The following is a 20,319-nucleotide window of genomic DNA, read 5'->3' on the forward strand; positions in this document are numbered from 1 at the left end:
AGCTACTTATGCTTCCATAAAGAAGCTGTAAATGTATTAAACAGAAAAAATATACAGATTAGCTCTATAGCCATAAAACTGACCACAAATTTCTTAAAATGTGTCCATGAGTCACCATAAGGATAACAGGTAACAAAAAACTTCAGTTATTTTATTTAAATTCATATTTACATTACAAACTCTTAATTATGAATTGTAGTACTGTGTTAATATGTTGATTTAAATGATCCATGCCAGAAGCAAACTAGATATAACCAACTCTTCCAATTTGTATAAATAAAAATGTCCCCTTTTGACATCTTAATGAGGCAAAAATCCAAACACAACAATTTCTTCTTTATCATACCTACCTTCATGCAAATAACCAAGAATGCCAGCCTGAAAGAAGCCCAACATTCTGCCTGAGAACTGCTAACCAAATTTATCAATGCCATACAAATGACCAATGCAGGTATGAAGGACCAGTTTATACAGTATTTATTCTAAGCAGTTGTTCCAATACATATGGAGATAATGTATAGTATATACACAAGCAATGATCATAATACACAGATATTATGTTCTATTTACAAAAATTTAAATCTTCAATGATATAACCACCTGAAGGTCTGAAGGAATTCTTCTCCCAAATGCAAACAGTTAACTGGATTCCTTTCATAAAATGTTGCAAAAACTTGACACCAATTACAAAGTTCTCTGATGAAAAGATGTATTTAAAAGGGCATTAGTTAAAAAAGGTTCACGTCTGCATTTCTGACACTTCACAAAGTCTTAAATAGTACAGGATTTTTTCTTCTGTGTTTTTGCACATTAACAGTGACTGGCTAGAACATTGAAGAAGTGAAAAACTTCATCTTTATCCATCACTGCCACTTCAGTTGAACATTCAGTACACATTACTGGATGATATATTTCCTCCTCTTCTTGTTTTGACTGTATAGAGGTAGTTTCTTTGCTGTGCCTCATTTTCTTATTTCTTTTCTTTAGCTTCTTTCTGTATTTCAGAATTTCCTCTTTGTTAACAGAGCAGTTCATCACAAACATGGCTCTGTACTGAGTTTTGTAAGATTCATGTCTATGAAGAAGGGAGGAAAATGCAAGTCATATCACAGGTAAAACTCTGCTTCCAAGAAACTGGTTATCATCACTGAATATGGGATTAAAGATAGAAAGTACCATGCCAAAGGGCTGAAAGCCAAACAAATATAAAGTCTTATAAACAAAATAAAAGTCAGAACTACAAAATAACAAAAATAGAACTGTAGCCATCTGTCTTGTTTTTAAGGTAAGGTATTTAAAAATACATTGTTTCTTACTGAAATAAGCACCCCTGGAGAACAATGACATTACCACTACAGCATTATGTATGGCTATTTATAGCTGATGATAGGCAAAAGATCATGAAGTTATGAGTGCAAACGGTTCAAATACTGGCATTTATATACTAAAACTTCTTGTAAGCTTGAAATTTCTTATTTAGAAACAACAATCATTGACACATAACACTTGAAAAAACATGTCTATAATAAAATATAAAATGTATTTTCAGCTGTCATCAGTATAACAGCTGAATAGCTGGGGTAGGGTATGCAGTAAATTCAGGGCTGCATCAATACAATATCTCTCAGACTGCAGTTTTACAACAGACTAAACCAAGATAACAAGTGGCTGTCCTGTCAAGTCCTRTCTTGACTTTTGCTGGCTCTGCTGCTCGTGCAACTCTGTGATGAGCTTTTTTGACTTACTAAGCCCCTCAAAAAAGAATCTGTCATACAGTTTTCTAATAGCTTAGCAAGCTGAAATACTTAATTATAGGAGTACCACAGAAGCAAAAGGAAAAAGAGTGGAAACAGGACCCAGCATTTAGATGAGTTTAGGTTGCTCTGGAATTTTATCCTCATTTACCAAAARTACTCAATAACTGAGAGGTAGGTTATTCCTCATTTCACAGGGTTTCTTTCTCCTTTTTTTTTTCCAAGAGTCCTCTATCTAGCACAGGTTAGGAGTATACATGCAGCCAGATACTTGACAGCTGCAAAACATGCAGTGAATTCACACCTAAATGCTTTTCAGGAACTTGTTAACATAACTATACTCCAAACCACAATTGCTTACATTCAAAAAAAGAAAGAACACACTGTTTTGCTTTTGCCTAACCCTCCCCTAAACAAGGCACTTTTCGACAAAAATACCAGTTACCCTGGAATAATTCCATGCCTCTAAAAGCTTTTTATATCTTAAATTCTTTATTAAATAAATCAAGCCAACATATTTTTCCAGAAACAAATTCAGCCTGAACTTCATGTTTAGTCTCCCTGAAAGGGCTCTTCTATAGTTCACCTTCCCTACTATGCTGAAGTTCTGCCCTGTTCTTCAGCTCATCTCCATGTTGCAGGTTAAATTGATCATTAATCCTTCAAACTAGTATTCAACCCTAAATCTGATTCACATATACCTGCCTCCTTTTGATTAGCTCCACCTCACAAGAGAGAGTTGATCAAATCATTCAATACACTAAAAATATAACTGACTGAAAAAAAGACATTACAAAAAGACTCCTCATTGTTCACCAATTACCTCTGACAGTCCAGGCATAATGTTGTCATGCAAGCAGGGCAATTCAAAACAGCATCACTATTTGGAACAGCTAGAGTTTTTTGCTGCTGTTGCTGCACTCGTCTCTGATTATGGTACCTACCAATTGGAGAAGAGAGGAAAGAGAGGCAACAAGTCAAATTATCTGCTGTTGCTACTAGGCCTATCAACTCAACTGTCAAACCTTATTTATATTAAAATACAACAACAAGTGTTTGGCTCCTTCCAGACACCTTTTTCACTAATCCAGAGCATGTGATTAAAAAACACTGTGGGGAAAAAAAACACACCGATATCTTTGGATTTACTTTGTACACAGGATTCTCACTTCATAGGGCATGCACATTTGAAGTGTGGATTTATGCCTAATAATCCTCTGTTCTGAGAAGAAAGGCTTTTCAAGTGCAGTCTCGGCAGACGACAAATTAATTTTGCTCTCTTAACAGATTTACATGGAGAATTTTACTTCAGCTGCAGCACCCTAACAATACTATTTTTCTACTTGACCTCTCAAAAAACCCTCAAGTAAATCAGTTTTGTGTTGTGCCTGTTTGATCTGAATGCTTTGTGGCTTGTTAAATTCCAAGTTTTTCAAAACCAGAAATACAATATTTAGCAGAAGCCAATATTAACGTAGCAATCAAATTATCACAGGGTATTAAAAAATGAAGTTAGCAAATCTTATAACCTTTTCATACATAGCRCAGTTATTTTGATGAGATCTACAGACAAAAATGGCTTACTAGGAAATTTCAATTTAAAAAAACTGAAAGTTTTAGAATTGTGTCATTTTGAATAGGCAACTTCATTACATACGTTACATACATATAAAAATTTTCCAGGCTTTAAAATTTCATATGCTGTAGATTCCAAATCAAAAATATTCTCACTACATAGGCTTTACAGCAAGCTTTTTCTTTATATTTAACATGTTCATTAGAATTTTTCAGTTTATGATATACATCCTACAGTTCAAATATTCATAGTCTCTTACCCTCTCCTTTGTGAGTCCACCCACTCTTGGTCTCGACTGTCTTCTTCTGGGTCATATAACAGTTCATCATTGGAAAGAATCTGACGCTGCTGATGTTTTCTTTTTTTCCGGACATCCTGTGTAACTGCAAGATTTATGCAAGCACAGGTCAGTAACATCAGCATCCATCAGACATACAATGATTCTCTACTTAGCTAATCAAAATTTCAGGTTTTTTTCAATTTTCCTTTTCCATACATGCAATAAATCTGAACTAAAACATAAAGGTCTAGCTCATCCCTCCTCCAAAGGCACCAGCCCAAAGATTTAATGCACCTTACACACATTGGGATATACCATAAAGCTGCAGTAGTGATGTTGAGATGATACAGGCTGGAAATTCCCCCTAAATACATTCTTCACGAACAGTCCCTGATCCCAAAGAGGATTCTACAGGATCTGAGATGGTGCTACTGTAAAGATGTCCTCCTCTCTCCTCAAGCATTTACCTGTTTTATCTTCATCGTCTGAATCAGAATCAAAGTAAATGTCATCATAGTATTTTGAAGTTGTGGCAGGACCAGGCTGTCCAGTACTTGAGGAAGTACCTGTGTGTGAAATTAGAGAAAAGTAGTAAGAACATCCCACAAAAGGATAGCAGGTATATGGCCCAGAACAACCTTCATTTCCAAGTTACTTCATCCAGAAGTGCTCTGCTTTATATGGGTGTGTTAAGTAACAGCTCTACAATTTATTCCCAGGTCTTGATCATCCACACTGCACATGTTATTGCATTTACAGGTGCTCTCTCAGAGCAAAGCAGCTTACTCCCTCTGAGATGAACCTCTGGTACAGCTCTAGGGAAAGTTTGCTCTAAAGTATAGTCCCTTTAGGCACACATAGGACACCACACCAAATATGCCTGCCTCTGCCTTATGCAATCTGCACACCCTCAAAGACTCCACGGATCTTCAGATTCATACTAAAGAAATACAGCTGTGGCACATTGTCTCACAAACTTTGATTAAAATAAAATTCACACAAAAAATTTACATTTCAGGACCACAGAACTCCAGAGAGGCCCTAGGTCAACTGCCAATCACATCCGACATAGCCAGCTTGCACCAAAAAACATATTCCATTGTGGATGCGTTTAGTGGTAAAAACACTGCTACATATTCTTAATTGCATTACCAAAGATCATATTTTCCCACTCACTAAGATAAAACTATTAAACCTGTTGAATGCAGAATAAAAATCCTATATTAAAATGAAAACTACATTGATTCTCCAGGAAATTAAGAATACTTCACTACTTTATAACAGGTAAGAAATATATACATATATATATATATATATGCGCTYTGAATGCCAAAACAATCAATCTATTGCACTCAAAATCATATACAAACTCTAGCACAGATAAATCTCTARTGCCAGTGTACTGTTTGATGAAGCTTGTAACCATTGGCAGATGAGGGAGAAACAGATTAATAATTTTCCTGAATTTTTTCCCCAACTGATTTTGGAATTCTACTGTATGCTCTTCCTGCCTTCAAGAAAGGGCTCCAAATCTTGATAGTATCTGCAGCCACTAGACAAAGTACAAGACATTTCAGCCTGTTTAAGACTTCCAGTTATGTATGTGGCAGATAAAAACAAACATTATAGAGACACTGGAAAAAGGGTATTGACCCAACAGAGAAATCACAGCAAAACAGGAAACCAGAAGTTCAGAAACCCCAAAAAGCAAGTCTTAGAAAAGATGAAACAGAAGCATTCACTTAACTAGTACCTAGTGATCATTTGTGCAGAAGTGATCAGCCATTTTATGATTTTTCTACAGAATTCAGACAGCACTTGACTGTCATCCCCATGCATAGAATAATACATGAACTTAACACCTCAACTGGATACCACTTAACTTATGATTTCATATGCAAGCAGATATTAGAATTTATTTACCCATTTCTAAAGACTTCCATTTGCCTTCCATAGTTCTCATGGTGGTGTTTAGCTCTGCTTCCATCTCCTTTTGGAACTCATCTTCACTGGAAGATTCACTTTCTCCAGTAAGGCACTCCCGTATCAGTTTCCGCTTCTGATCAGGAGTGCCATGCAAGAGCACATCCACTTCATCTTCCGAGCTACAAATATTTAAACATTAAACACCTAATTATTATTACTAGCTTATAATATTGACTGATTCGTTCAGAAAGTGAACATCTGTATTGTGTGGAAATACTTGGAAGCACTTGCCCATGTATTTATGAGAAATATATTTGTTTATTAAAGTGTTTTGCTAGTTTACTTGTATTATAGCTCTAGTTTGTCCTAATGTAAAGGAACTTCCACTGACTGGCTGCAGCCTGCCGCTACCCCGCTGCAGCTCGGCACAGTGAGTCTTCATGCAGAAGAGTTTACATACTGCCGTTTTTAGGATTAGGAAAGGAAATACTCCAGTTTCAAGCAAAAAATACTGTGACTGTTACGAAACGATCCTTCCGCAAACCACACGAGCGGCGCCTTTCAAGGGCGCTCTGCGGCCCGCCGCGCCAGGCGGCCGCGGGTGCGGAGCCCCAGCGGCGGCGCAGCCCCGTCGCAGGCCCGGGTCCGCCGCGCCGCGCCCCTCCGGTGCCCCCTCAAGGAGGGACGCGGCGCGGCCGGCCCGGACACCCGGCAAATAAGGCGGCAGAGAGGAGGCAGCCCGCTGCCGCCCAGGACCGGGGCCTCCCCCGCAGGCCGGCACCTGCTCAGGGCGCGCTCCTCATCGCTGGGCTCCTCCACCACGTAGGGGTCGTCTTCCTCCCGCAGCCGGCTCATGGCGGCGCCCGCCACCGGCCGCGCTCCGCCCGCCAGCCCGCTACCTCGGCTAGCCGGTCCGGCGGACTTCCGGGCTGCGCGGAAGCGCCTCCCTCACTTCCGGCGGGGGCCCCTCCCCTTAGGTGCCGGAGGACCCGCCGCACGCCGGCCGAGCCCCGGGGCGGGGCCGGCCCCGAGGCGCCCTGCGGGGCAGCCGCGCGCACCGCTTGCAGGCACGTCAGCGCCCCGCCCCCGCCAACGGCCGCGGCGAGCCCCAACGGCCGCTGCAGCGCCGGTTGCTCCGCCCCGCCTCCCTCCGAAATGAACGAGCCGGGGTGCCACCCGTCACACCGTSCCCCCGGGGCTGCGAGGCTCCAGGGCCTGCTTGGGTCACATTTTCAAGTTTTTCTTCACACTTGCACTTTCAGGGGTGAGAGCTTAAGAGAGACACCCAATACCACRAGACTTGAAAAAAATTTAATGAGCTAGTAACACTGAACAATGAGTACTATTCTTAAAAACTGTTCCCACATCCTACTTAAAATATTTACAATGGTGCTAGTGGTATATACATTGTAATCTTCACCCCTTATCTATTTATAGAGGAGTTCCTTAGGAATTACTCCTTTTATATATTTGGAAGATGAACAGTACAATTACAATTATTATTGTAATAGCTATTACTAGAAAGTATCATATATGCTACATGAGTTGCTCATAGCCATTGGGCATTGATAATCAGATTTTGAGGCTGTGCAACTCAACGCATGTTGCAAACAGTATGTTCAGCAACAGCTCTGCACTAAAACTTCTCTACCTTAGAAATGTTTAGATGTGCAGTGCTGTAGGATATGTATACTGCACTGTGCAATTCACCCATGTTTGAAGGGGAAAAAAAAAAATCTGAGGCAGTACAGGAGAGTCTGTAATCACAGACCCCTAGTTATTTTGGTCGGCATTTCCAAACATAAAACCCCATTCATCCAAATTGCTGCTGCTCTATTAAAGGTCTACAAAGCCATATAAAGCAGCAGTCCCACTGTGAAGAACAATTCATCAAGTAAAGCCTAATTTTATGACATTCTGAAATTACACAACAGAACAGAACCACAGCTCTTGGAAAAGGTTCATGGTTCAAGTAAGTGAGACAAAGTAATATACAAACAAAAGACCAAGGATTCAAGCTACGTAAAAATTCATAGCTCCAAGTTTTAAGTCCAGTTGGCAGAATGAGAGATCTTTTTCAGGCATTCCTTTTTGGGGTATACCTTTAGCTTTTTCCTGTTTGTAGTAAAGCTTATTTTTAATCAAAGAAGGGGCAATATTACCTCTCCTCAATATCTAATGCACTTTCTGCTACTCTACTTCCCCTTCTGAAAAGAAATGAATAAGTTCCCTTAAAAGCATTTCTGCCAAAGAAATTGCAAAGGCAGCCAAGCTAGAAACAATTTAAGTACACTGTATAGGGAAGTCATGGATCAACACACAGACAAATGGCTACACCTGAGAATGCAAGTGAAAAGTTACTGGGCAAGTAATTAGTGTCGGACCAATCCAGTACTTAGCAATGGTTTTACAGGATGAGTAGAGAAAATGCTAACAAAATTAATGTGATTTACTAGAAAATATTAAGCTTACAGATGATACAGTGTCTGCATAATTTTAGAAAAATCACTGATTTCATGGTTTATTTTACAATAATTGGATTAGTCTACAAGTTAAGGCAAACATACTAATGCATTTGCTTTTCTTTTTAAAATCATAGTTATAAAGGTTACACAAAGTTCTCCAAAATTTCTAAGAAATGTTCACAATTAAAAAAAAAGATTAGATTTCTTGGTGTCAGTACATGGAGAAAACTAAGACAGGGTATACAATACATTATAGTAACAATATTGAAATATCTAATGGTAATATTTCATCCATTTGAACAATGCATTTCAAATGCCAACTTCAGAAATTACTTACAAAGGTAAATAAGATTGGCAGCCATATCATACTATTCATAACATGAATATAATTATATTGGCTACTTTCACAAAAACAGAGCATTTGGTTTCTGAAGAATGAAAGCATATAATGATTAAATAAACATGAATACATATGTATAACAAGTATGCTGTTGCTTCATATAGTCTGGAGCTACTTTCAGATTTTGTTTTTTAATTGTTTTGAAAGGAGGAGCTTGCTTATGTGTACTTTGTCAAATGATTTCTCCAGGGAACTGTAAATGCCTATTTAAAGTCACAAAGACAAAAATCCAGAGGAGGGCAGCCCTTGTTAGTGGGAGGACGGAGCGTTGCTTATGTGTCACCATTTAATACTGCCAGGCAGCTCTGCAGCAGCTGTAAGTTACCCTGTAAAAATAAAGAAAAGTATGACCACATTTCCCTACTTTCTTTTTCCCTTTTGATAAAAAGATCTTTTTAAATAGCAATTACATTCACCACTAAAGGAGAACATATGTATTAAATACAATCCAGAAACATTTATTTAAATAACTTATCTTCAAGCTTGTTTGAATGTAGTAACATCGTGTCATGGAACTAAAAAAAGCCAACTTGAGATTTAAAAGTAAGCATTTACTACCCTTTCCATGTTTCTTCACAATTTTCTTACTAAGGATCTATTCTGGCCATAAAAAATACTTACTGCAGAGTATTCTTTTTATCAATGAAGGGCAAAGTTGTATCATTTTAATTTTTTGTATAGATTAATGGCAATACTATCATTGAAATATTATTCCCATAGCAGAAGTATTCATAAACTCAAGGAACACTGAATTCATTAAGAAGTGTTAGCCATTTCTCAGCACTCACCATCTCCTACCTAAAACACCCACTTAAGTTTGCAGCTCTGTTCAAGCACGGGCCTTGTTTTAAAGGCACAAAAATGACAACTTCTTTGCACAGACTGTTTTATGTGCTTTGCCATGTGATTTAGCCAACAGTAAAACTATGGATGTTTCAGAGCCAGGGAAACACAAGTGATGATCAGAATATTAACTAAACTCTATATGTAAGGCCAAGTTCTGTCCTTCATTTCACAAAAACATGAAGATCTTGTAGGTCAATTTTTAATCATATTTAAAGCATTCTGACTATCATAAAGCATACAGGTTGACTTTCAGATTTCTGACTGAATTTAAAGAACTGATGGTTATAGAGATACCCTTCTGAATTAAGAATATATGGTCTACAAGTAAGAACTAGATATAGAAGGCCAGGAGTTACTTTCCCGAACAAACAGTATTCATGTTGTTTTGTGCATTCATTTATGCTTAGATCACTTTAAACTACTGGCTATTCACTAATAAATAACTATTGGATTTGTTCCCAAATCTTAGATCTCTGTGTAAGAAATAGAATGTTAGGTTAAGAGTGTTAAACTAAATAAAATGCAAGAACAAAAAATAAAATGCAAGAACAAAAAATAAAATGCAAGAACAAAAAATAAAATGCAAGAACAAAAAATAAAATGCAAGAACAAAATACTCTGAATGCCCAAACATGGGAGAAACTGCTTCCTTCTAATAATTCTTTTTTTTTTTTAATATTGAAAAAGAATCTGAAGAAGGTTCCAAACAAAATTTCATGTAATTAAGCAGTATCTATAGCTATGGTTTGCATGTCCTTGATAAACAGTTTACACAACTACTAAAGAATTTGTAATTCTTACTGTTTCAGTTGAAAGTATATAAAAGTGACCCACAGTAAACAGAGGGGAGGAGAGCAGTCCCTCAGCAGTCTCTCAGCCTGCAGAGTTCAGAAATCATAGCTATCCCCCATTAAGATTCTTGTAATCCAAATTAAGCAATTAACTAAGTTAAAGGCTTCAGAAGAGAAGATTCCCTAGTTTGCACATGTATCTACTGAATCCTTTTCAGTCTTCTCCAGAAGATGGCTATTTCCAATAAGGCTTCAACAGATTTGGATTTTTTTATGCCTATACTAGCAAAGAACAGTCACAAGCTACCTCGGAGGGTTCATAATTCTGCGATACGAACAAGTTCTATATGTGCAAGATGCATGGAGACTTGGTGACCCGTCTTGGTAGCGTACAGAAGAATTCATAAATCTAAGGTCTACGTCATTGTAACAGCTGATTATTAACTAGTAATGAGGTCATGGGTGAAACAGAATATTTCCTCATCCTGAAGTATGATTGTGTATGCATATTACCTATAATGAAAGTGTGACAGTGATCTTTTGCCTCTTTTCAGCTCATAAGCATGAAGTATATTTGCAGTTTACAGGCTACTACGCAACATCCTAAAGAAAAGAGGGTATGAAGAGGTCATTTACACAGCAGTCATTTCCAGACTCAGTCAGCCGGTTTACTGAAATTTTAGAGAGAGGTGAAATTTTACAGAGATTCAGTTTCATTAAGTTTACAAAGTTCACAAAAACAACCTTACTTAAATTATAATAAACTAAAGGACAGTAGAGGCTGTGAGCCATGGCTCTGGCAGCTCTATTTGACATACTTGTGCTTATTCCAGTGTAACTCTAGAACATCCTATACTTTCTGATTAGCAGAAAAGTGTTTCTTAACACCTAGATTACTAAACTCTAGTTAATAGTAGAATAATGCCAACAAAAACATCTTTTTCAGGAAAGACAGTAGACTGGCAAGGCATTTAATGAAAACAGTTAGCTTTGGGGTTTGGTTCCTCCTCTTCTTCTGTCAATTCAAAATAGAAATTTCTTGCCAGTAAGGCAGCAAATTCTTCTTCCACTGGAACTCATAGAGGCAAGAACTTACATTAATATTTGTAGAAAAAACATGTTTACATTTTTTGAGGGAGATTGCTAGCTTATTCAGTTACAATTTCATATGTCAAACCACTCTAAAGGTGTAGCCAAGGCTCTAAATGCTTTAAGAATACTTCTAACACTTTATATACTTCCTTCTGCCCTACAAAACAGAGCAATGTTTACAGTAATGTATCAGAATGCTTCCATTTATGAAGTACCTTTACCTCATCTAAAATTAACTTACTAAACAGTGGGCTGTCTAGAGAAATGTCAAGGGAAAGTTCATGAGAAATTCAAACTCAGTTGGTTGTTCAGTGATAGTAGGAGATGACTAGGGAACAAAACTGTGCTGTTATCACCATTTGTAGAGGACAGCAATAATCTGTTTTAAGGACAAGTCAATGTTTTCTCCCATTTCACACAGACAGCTAACAGCTGAGTCAGGATTCTGTAATTCATTATATTTGATTATAACCTTAGCAGTTTCCCCCAGTTTCAGACCATCAACCCTTTCTCTTCTTGAACATGAAGTCCAATACAGGGCAACCTCAAAAATTCAATGGTTTAAAATACTGAATAGGTTTAAATGCAGCTTTTACATAAAATGGCTGAACATTTAATAAGGTCTTACATTAGTTATGGCTTCCTGAAGTCATCAAGAAACACAGAGCTAGCCTAAAATATCAATCACCACAAAATAAAAGAAGTGCCTCATTTTAACACAATAGATGAGTTATTCTTGTATTCAATATTTCCTTGCTCCACTATTAGTCTGATCTGCTAACAAAGTATACCAATATTGTGTGCTATGAGACATCCTGCAAAACAGAAGCTAAACACTACCTAGAGGGATAGTCAGGCTGACTACAGAAAGAGAAACATCCATCTGATTAGTATAGGCTGGAGACCATGCAGAATCTAAAGCTGTGGTTTGTTAATTACTTAAGTGAATGTAAAGTCAATGCTGCTGAAAAGGAGGGAACTCCCTTTTATTCCCAGCCCCTCCCAGCCAAAACTGTTTTTTTTGACAGAATGGATGCTGTGGAAAAAAAGACTGAAAATAAAGCTTAAAAAACAAAAAAACCCACACAATCACTTTTATCTCCATCTTACTACAGAGCTGCACACATAATAGTGCCAGCACAAGGGAAAGGAACAGAGTCTTGCATCATTAGCCTTCTTGACAGTAGTCTGCACTTTCATCAACTTAAAACAATTCTCAAACTACAGTCTGATTTTCAGTGAGAGGGTAATAAGATATGCAGCAGATTAAAACAAATATTTTAGAAGAAACTAGTATAACTTGGCATAGTCAGTGTGTTTAATATCTGTATATACAGTGTCCTTCCTTTACTAAAAGCCCGACTTTCGCATCACCTTCCAAGTTCTTCTCCAGCAGTGACAGCTTACTAGCAGCCCCACAGCCAGTTACGGCTCAGGAAATGGCAGCCATCCCTCAGAACCAATGCTGAATACTTTGGTCACTCTGCCTTCTTCAGTGCAGCGACCTTTGTTTTGGGATTTATATTTTTCTTTTCACTAAGCCAGTGCAAGTGACTTTTAACAGTAAGTCATGCAGACGCATTCAGTGTGGCTGAATTCCTCTCGGTAACAACCTGTCAGGTTAATTCCAGCACTCATGCCTGCAGTAGATATCACCTCTGTGTTTTTTATTCCACACAGCTTCAAGTCCAGAAGCTATAAGGCTAGATTCAGAGCCAGATGCATCTGTATGACATATAGTTTGGAGCTACTCATTCCAGGAAAGAAAAAAAAAAAAAAAAAAAAAAAAAAAAACACCATACAGTGAAAGACTTGCAGCAAAAAATAGAAACAGTGCATCTGTTGCCCCCAACTCCCCTCGTCCCCTCTCCTCTTTAAGTAAGCTTTTTGCTGGAAAGAGCACATAGAGCTGAGTAACAGGTCATGTTGCCAGGTTTGGGAGTGCTGCGCTTCACATGATATGCCAAGCCAAGCAATTCTCAGTTTGGAGCTGCCCACATTTAATATGCCTTTAGTGGCTGCAAGAACATGAAAACAAGGATTACAGCAGCATCAGACAAAGCATTATGTCCAGAATATTAAAGCAGGGGGCTTTTGGTCTTGCTTGATGAATTTCTTGCCTACATGAAAGAGTTGTTTTTGCCTTTACCAGCCCTCTTCTGACTCTACTGCAAGAAGAGTTAGCTGTCCACTAACATCCCAGCTTAGCCCAGTCAAAATCAGGGCTACTTAGACTCCCTGAAATCAAAGAATTGCTCCTGAATCAAAACTTCTATCAAAACTAAAACTATTGCTCCTATCAAAAGTCCTCTCCAGGGCAAGAAAAAACCTTCACAGTCCCCTAGCATTGCTCTTCATATATCAGGGCAATATCTCAAGAATTTCTAAGCTTCTTAATACCTTCTTTCTTCCTTTTACAGAACTATCTCAGAAAGACAGTCTCAACCACACCATTTCATCCTTCAATACAACATACAGACTTACTAGCAAGATATCCTTAAGACTATCCTCACCAATTATGTTGGTTATAAAAAGAAAATTGACCATTTTGTAAAATAGAAAAATATGATCTATTGCATTTGTAAATTCTGTAATAATCCAACTCAAAAATCTAGAAATAAAAGCATAGCAACTCAGGCGATCGATCTGTGATAGTTTGTTTTGAACAAATAAGAAATTGAGTAACATAAGCAAAACACAGTCTTTGGAAAAAGAACAGAGCTTTCAAAACTAGTGAAAAAGAAAATGCCCTTCCATTCAAATAAGTCACATTTGTTAATATTTCAAGAACTTCCATGATTAGTCAAAATGTAAATCTTTAAAGATTCAAAGCTTTCTAGTGAATCTTACATGGTTCTATGATAAAGTAGCTGAAAAGGTACAGCAGAAAAAGTCCTTAAAAACAGGACTACAGGTGAAAACTCCTGTTGGAGCCTCATACACTCTTTGTTGGTAAGTTTACTATGTGAAGAGCTGTGCCCCAAATAGGCTGCAGTGATGAATGAAAAACTTGCTCCAAATTTTCAAGCTCTTTCAGGTAAAGTGAGGGCTCCGAGAAGCACATATCAAGTAAGTTGAAGGCTACAGGAACAAAGCATTTTTCCCCTGCTTTTGGCAGATATTAGCTGTCAGTATTCAAGAGAATGTTACTACAAGATTTTGTCTTGCACGGAGATGTAATGCAAGCGACTCTTTGAAGATCCTTCAGAAGATGCAGCCGTTTTTAAGCATTCCATTCCAAGGCATGCAGGGACTTCAGCAAGAAGTCAGATGGTGAAGAGCCAATGGCTGTATCAGGACTGAAGCTCTGTGGACTCATCATTCCCTTATTAAAGCATGATATGGCAAATCCATAAAAATAAACTGTTGCAAGTATGCCTGTTAAGACTATCAATTCAACTAAACTGGTAACTAGCAATATTCATGAACAAACATGGATTTCTGAGAGACTCAGTGCTGGATAGAGATAGCTGTTAGACACAGAATTAGGAAGGCTGAATACTGCCAAGAAGTTTTAAGACTTGAAGGAAAATATTTCTGAATTTCTAATACAGTACATTAAAGCAAGAATGCTTATCTGAAAAAGGAGTTAAAGTATTCCAGTAATCAGTATTACTGATTACTTTACCAGCATTACCAAATATCCCATCAAGTTGAACTTATACCTACAAAGTTAAAAACAAAAACAACCAAACAAAAAGCTTTTCACGTTAGCTTTACAATCAATGGATTTTCAGAATGACATTGTCAAATACTACTGAAAAAGATTATAGAGCTGCCCAAAAGATGGGAACAAATTAATTCAGCAACCTTATACCTCTTAGCTAATCCTTTCAACGATATATTCTGAATTAATTCAAAGCTTAGTAGTGARCACACTTACTTTCAGATAAATGAGAATGTTAAAGAGCTGACTTTTTAAAGAAAGCTGCCTCCTGCTATAGGGCTGCTGAAGCAAGGGACAGTCATTCCTGTGTATTGAGTCAGAGCAGCCAACCTGATTTAACCAAAAATATTAATTTAATATAGTCAAATACATTGTGAAATTTAAGGACAGTACATGCTGCTTAAAGATTTTTCTGCAATAATTTATTTTACTGGAAAGGCTACCTCCAACATTGCTCTTTTTTGTTAGCACTATATAGTTTAAGACAAAAAGGGTTCAAAAAGCATACTCAGATTAACGTTGATATGACTTTAGTCCCTCACTTCAGACAGACCCTCTGTGTGATCTCGTCCTTAACAGTTAGCCTATCCTATACACCAGGCCCCCAACACCTAAATAACTGGTGAAACTACTTCCTATCTCCCAGTAAAACGGTGAGAAGAGGTTTTAAAATAGGGAGGTATTCAAACTTTGAAGCAATAAATAACAGATAACCAGACAAACATAAAACTGCAGTCAAAATTGTCTTGAAAAAGATGAGCTTTCCCAAGGCACCTCAAGCATACTAGTCCCACAGAGATTTTTCACCTGCACTCTTATTCTCTATTATTCAAGAAAGTTGAAGAAAGTTCACCTTTCCATAGGATGCTTACCTTCAAGCTCCCCTTTTTGGATGTGAAGTGTATATCATACAAAACTACTTGATTATTCTAGCATATAATACTGAAAAACAGTTGAACTACAGGCCAAAAAGGATCACAATTACCTTAGCATGCTTTAATTCCAGTTCTGCTAGTTCCACTAGATTTTTTCGGAATGCTGCAACTCTTCTTGTCTTAAAGTCTATCAGTTCTGTATAAAATAAAAATGGATTCATTAACAGTATTATTGCTAGTGCCCTCAATTGTTAGCAGACTTACTTTCAGGATGGAAGAGGTAAAGGGTGACAGAAGGCAACTGGAAAAACTGAAGTTTAATCTCAGCACATTGAGGGCTCACAAATATTGCTACATTGTTAGATAAGAAAGTAAAAGATCACTGCAGTTCCTCATCGCTACCTAACCTTTTGTGAACACAAAGCACTTTTGAAAAAAGACCACAGTGTGGATGCTTTAAACATTAAATTCTCCTCTACCATATGCACTATTCTTTCAAGGTTGGTATGTGAAAAGCTCTAGGGAAGATACCACGCTAGAACTAGCATGAAGAACAGGGGAAACAAGTATGTTTTATGCATTCACCTTTGTGGCTAACAGGATCTTTGATCCTCCACTGTCTCATTTACAGAAATCATTAGCCAGATTTACAAGGTCAGAGAATTCTTTTAACTGATAAAGACAGAAAAAGGTGGTGGTTATACACTGTACAAGCCTGCCCCAAATAATGAGTCAGATGTCTACTTACTCATAACAATCTTAACCTAAAAAAGAGGAGTAAGTTTCCAGGAAAAAGACAGCATACAAATAGGTTCCTCTTCTCTAGAGCTACTTTAAGTCTGCATCTTCAATGAAATCTCATTTCACAATTTCTCCCTCTTCTGATCCAGTATCATTTGCTACCCTCACAGAACAATGCATAAAACCAAAACAGCATTTCAATAGTACTTGAAAAAGATTAGGTTTGCCTTTACTCCTAGCAGTTTTCCTTTCCCTGTGTCTAAAGTGGTAACAAATAATTTGCATCTAGACATTGAGGGAATCCTGACAAGAAATTATGACATTGATATTATCAACTAATGGAGCTGTCAGGAACCAAAGGAAAACATCGTATAAACTTTCCAAAATAAGCAAATGCTGATTAAAAGATAACAGCTCTCTGTTTAGGAATCAGAGAACAAAAACCTATTCTCATTAATAGTGTCTTCAAATCTGTTAATTTTCAAATGATAACATAGGATAAAAGACTACTCAAATACCTTGTTTTGCTGATTCAGATATTTTCTCAAATTTCTGACAGCATATTTGCTGAGTGGTTTCAGCTTGCAACACATCTTTATTTTTTGCTCTCGCTTTATCCAATGCCTTATTAGCATTTTCATAATCCACTAGTGACCTAGATCTTCTATACAGGAGATCCTATTAAAAAAAAAAAATTGTAAAGGATCTATATCTACCAAGAATCTACCCTAGGATTTTAGTATGTACCACATGATCAAAAAAATTCAGATTAATTTTAGTCTTTCTTGTTGAAATAATTTTTAGTCTTATTATATTTCAGTTATTACAGAATAATTTTTATCCCATGCAAGTCACAGGAATATCTGCTCTGGATCAAACAAGCAATTTAACATTCTTTGGTCTGCATCTACTCTGACAGAGGCTAGCACCAGATAGCTGAGATGATGCTGCAAAAAGCCTAAGAAGAGGAAATCATGGGAAATTTCATGGCTTCTCAGGTTAGAAACAAACTACTATTTAGATTATGGATTTGAAATACACATGGGGCCTTAGAAACAACACTAGTCTTTTGGGGCTTTAGAAACAACACTAGTCTTTTCTGTGATCTTCCACTAACAAAACATTCTTGTCAATCAATCATTTTCACTCAAGCAACACCCTAAGAATGAAATTTACTATAGGTAAAGGATCTAAAATTTGGCCCACATGTTTTTAGTATCAGCGCTTGCAGAGCCTGACCTGAAATAAAGCATCCATATTTAATATTAAAAATAGTAGAAATGCTGGCAGTCTACAAGCAGCTTTAACAATTCATCAAATGCTCTTCCACTGTTTTTAATTTCAGTGAAAGATTTGGATAACTGATCCAAGTGGATCACGTAGTCCCAAGTAACTGTGTTGCTACCACTTATTAACAGTACAGATCCAGTCTTTACAGTTGAGGGAGAAATAGCAGGCCAGAAGTTGTAGCATCTTAACCAACCCACTAAAAAGAAAAAAATACTGTACATTTCTCCAGATGATCACTTAAGCTTTTCTTATGAAATACAATTTCACTGAACAAAAAACATAAATTCACCTTAGCAGCTTGAGATTCCCTTAAGTAGTATTTCAGAAGATCAGAAAGTTTAAGATCTTCATCAGCAGATACCCGGGCCTCTATTTTCTGGAAAAACAGTAAGTAAAAGCATCAATTTAAAAACATCCAGACTTCAGATATTCATTTGTATGATGTAAATACAGCATAAAATATGCAGTAGTGCATGACAGATTGTCTTTTTCAAAACTTAAGGTCATGCACTTGTGACAGAATACTTAAAAATACATCGTAAATGACAGCTAGCTTTCTATTTTAAGCAACAAAGCTTTCTTCCAATTTTCAATGATACGCATCCTGTACTAGAAAAACTGCAGAGAAACAAAAATTTATCTAGTATAAGAGAGTCACACAGGTAGTTTTGTGTTGTTTTTGAGATCAAAGGGAAACACAGTTTTATTTAAGACCTCTTTGGAGAGTTGTTGTGTAATTGCACTGTATTAAATGGTCCCAAATATTATCTCCCAAGAAAATTATTTGCTTGTATTTAAAGTGACAGTTCTGTAAATTTATAAACAGTCTGCAAGTTCTTAAATTAAAAAAAAAAAAACATAAAAGGCAACATTTCAGATCAAAACAAGTAATTTCACTGATTTCATTTTCTTTAAGGTACATATTTATCTRGCTACAACTGTTTATGCTTAGAAAATGTGTAAATATTTAATTCAAAATTTTTCCTAATACATGGCATGCACCTCTGCTCTACCAAGCCAAAAGAATAAGGCAAAACAGACAAAATATTAGAGAATCTGGTTAGGAACATGTGCAGTAGTATTGCTGAGTCAGTTAATTGAGTAACAAATCTTAGCTCTGAGTAAAGCAGCATGCCTACCAATTTTGGGGTTAAGGATTACATTTCATTTTTGCAGAACAAGTTCTGTGGTATCCAACATCAAGTACAGAAAGACTCTAAGCATTTTAGAGGAATAGCACCTTTACTAGTGAATTGCTTAGAAGATATGCAGCCTGTCTAGAAGAGTTTAGTAGACTAAATACTCCTAAAGATCCATCATTTTACAAAAACAGATGACTGGGATCTTACGCTTTTTCATTCCCTAATATCCACTGCCTATATACTCGATACAGAAGCATCCTTAAAACAGCCACATATAAATATCTAATTGACACAAGCACTTCCAGGAGGTACATAAAGAACATATCTAAGAAGGTTTCATAATACATACCCTTGTTTTATCAAATAATTCTGATACCTTCAGAAAAAATCTGCATGAAGGAAACATCAACAGCTTTAATGGATTCAGGTTATATTACAACATAAATTTGAACAGTCTAATTACTTTTTAGAACTCAAACTATAGTCTGTGGCTGGCAATAAAGGTTGTAAAGGCATTGTTTAGAATTATAATTTACAGAACTCAGAGAACAGAATGGTTTCAAATTGTAGTGCTTCAGAAATTTGGGATTTGTGCAATTTAAGAAAGGGTACAGGACAAACAAAGTATAGTGGATGGTATTTACTAAAGAATAATTGAACAGCTCCTCGAGGACTCTTTATGCTTGCGTAAATTAAACTCTGAACAAGTCCTATATATTACCAAGCATCCTTCACTCAAGTTTCAACATACTTTTCTCCACACAGTAAATATGACACATGCCCTACTTGGAATTTTGGAATTCAGGCAGACTGAGCAAACAACATGGCACATCATCATAGGAGACAATATAGGGGATATAAAGTTCAATATATCAGCAGACTGAATTACAGTAAAATCATTTTATTTTGACAGAAGGTAAACATGATATCTGACCCAGACTATGTCAAATCTTGATATTATGGATCAAAGTAACTGATATGTAAACTATCACAACATTTGGAAGTATATCACTATAACTCATGTACATTGACAAAAATAAGTTAACTTTCATATGCATCTCCTACTTATCATAACATTATCTCTAAAGTGTAGATGTTCACAAACATCAACTAACATTTTTAAACTAGTTAACAAGTTTCACTTTCAGATACTGCAAACAGTTCATATTCAAGCTGAAAGATTAAAGGACAAATGCCTATACAGAGACCCTTTCTATTTTCAAATTTTTTGGAATCTCTGTAGATCCCTTTCTCTTCCTAAAGACAATACAATAGCCAGAACAGCAAGACTATTTTTCAAGATGCAGGTACGGGGAACAACCATAAAATCTGTATACTCAAACCTCAGACATGAGGTGTATCACAGAATCACAGAATCGCTGAGGTTGGAAGGGACCTCTGGAGATCATCTAGTCCAATCCCCCTGCTCAAGCAGGGTCACCTAGAGCACATTGCACAGGATTGCATCCAGGCG

The 20,319-nt window shown here is 36.9% G+C and overlaps 2 protein-coding genes across 4 annotated transcripts; both read right to left on the reverse strand.

The window, feature by feature from the left end:
* Nucleotides 1-454: 454 nt before the first annotated feature.
* Nucleotides 455-6,441, reverse strand: EAPP (E2F associated phosphoprotein). Its single transcript, XM_026059384.1, has 6 exons — nucleotides 6,318-6,441; nucleotides 5,534-5,715; nucleotides 4,078-4,176; nucleotides 3,590-3,713; nucleotides 2,578-2,694; nucleotides 455-1,075 (listed from the first exon to the last, which is right to left on the reverse strand). Exons 1-6 carry the CDS (start codon nucleotides 6,389-6,391, stop codon nucleotides 811-813), a joined length of 861 nt encoding a protein of 286 aa, XP_025915169.1. The 5' UTR covers nucleotides 6,392-6,441; the 3' UTR covers nucleotides 455-810.
* A 391-nt stretch (nucleotides 6,442-6,832) lies between these two features.
* Nucleotides 6,833-20,275, reverse strand: LOC112962853 (sorting nexin-6). 3 transcript variants are annotated; one of them, XR_003252429.1, is made up of 6 exons: nucleotides 19,195-20,273; nucleotides 17,993-18,079; nucleotides 16,932-17,091; nucleotides 15,783-15,868; nucleotides 10,552-10,641; nucleotides 8,646-8,727 (listed from the first exon to the last, which is right to left on the reverse strand). XR_003252429.1 is itself a non-coding variant. In XM_026059383.1 (5 exons), the coding sequence occupies exons 1-5, from the start codon at nucleotides 19,249-19,251 to the stop codon at nucleotides 8,674-8,676; spliced, it is 444 nt and encodes a 147-aa protein (XP_025915168.1). In that variant the 5' UTR covers nucleotides 19,252-20,271; the 3' UTR covers nucleotides 6,833-8,673. The 3 variants fall into 3 exon arrangements, 2 of the variants coding, with proteins under 2 accessions (XP_025915168.1, XP_025915167.1); XM_026059383.1 differs by lacking the exon at nucleotides 10,552-10,641 and having other exon boundaries at nucleotides 6,833-8,727; nucleotides 19,195-20,271; XM_026059382.1 differs by lacking the exons at nucleotides 8,646-8,727; nucleotides 10,552-10,641 and adding an exon at nucleotides 12,900-15,127 and having other exon boundaries at nucleotides 19,195-20,275.
* Between the last annotated feature and the right edge of the window lie 44 nt (nucleotides 20,276-20,319).

The sequence above is a fragment of the Apteryx rowi genome, unplaced genomic scaffold, assembly GCF_003343035.1.
Source record: "Apteryx rowi isolate R43461 unplaced genomic scaffold, aptRow1 scaffold_1565, whole genome shotgun sequence".
In the NCBI taxonomy this organism is placed as follows: domain Eukaryota; kingdom Metazoa; phylum Chordata; class Aves; order Apterygiformes; family Apterygidae; genus Apteryx; species Apteryx rowi.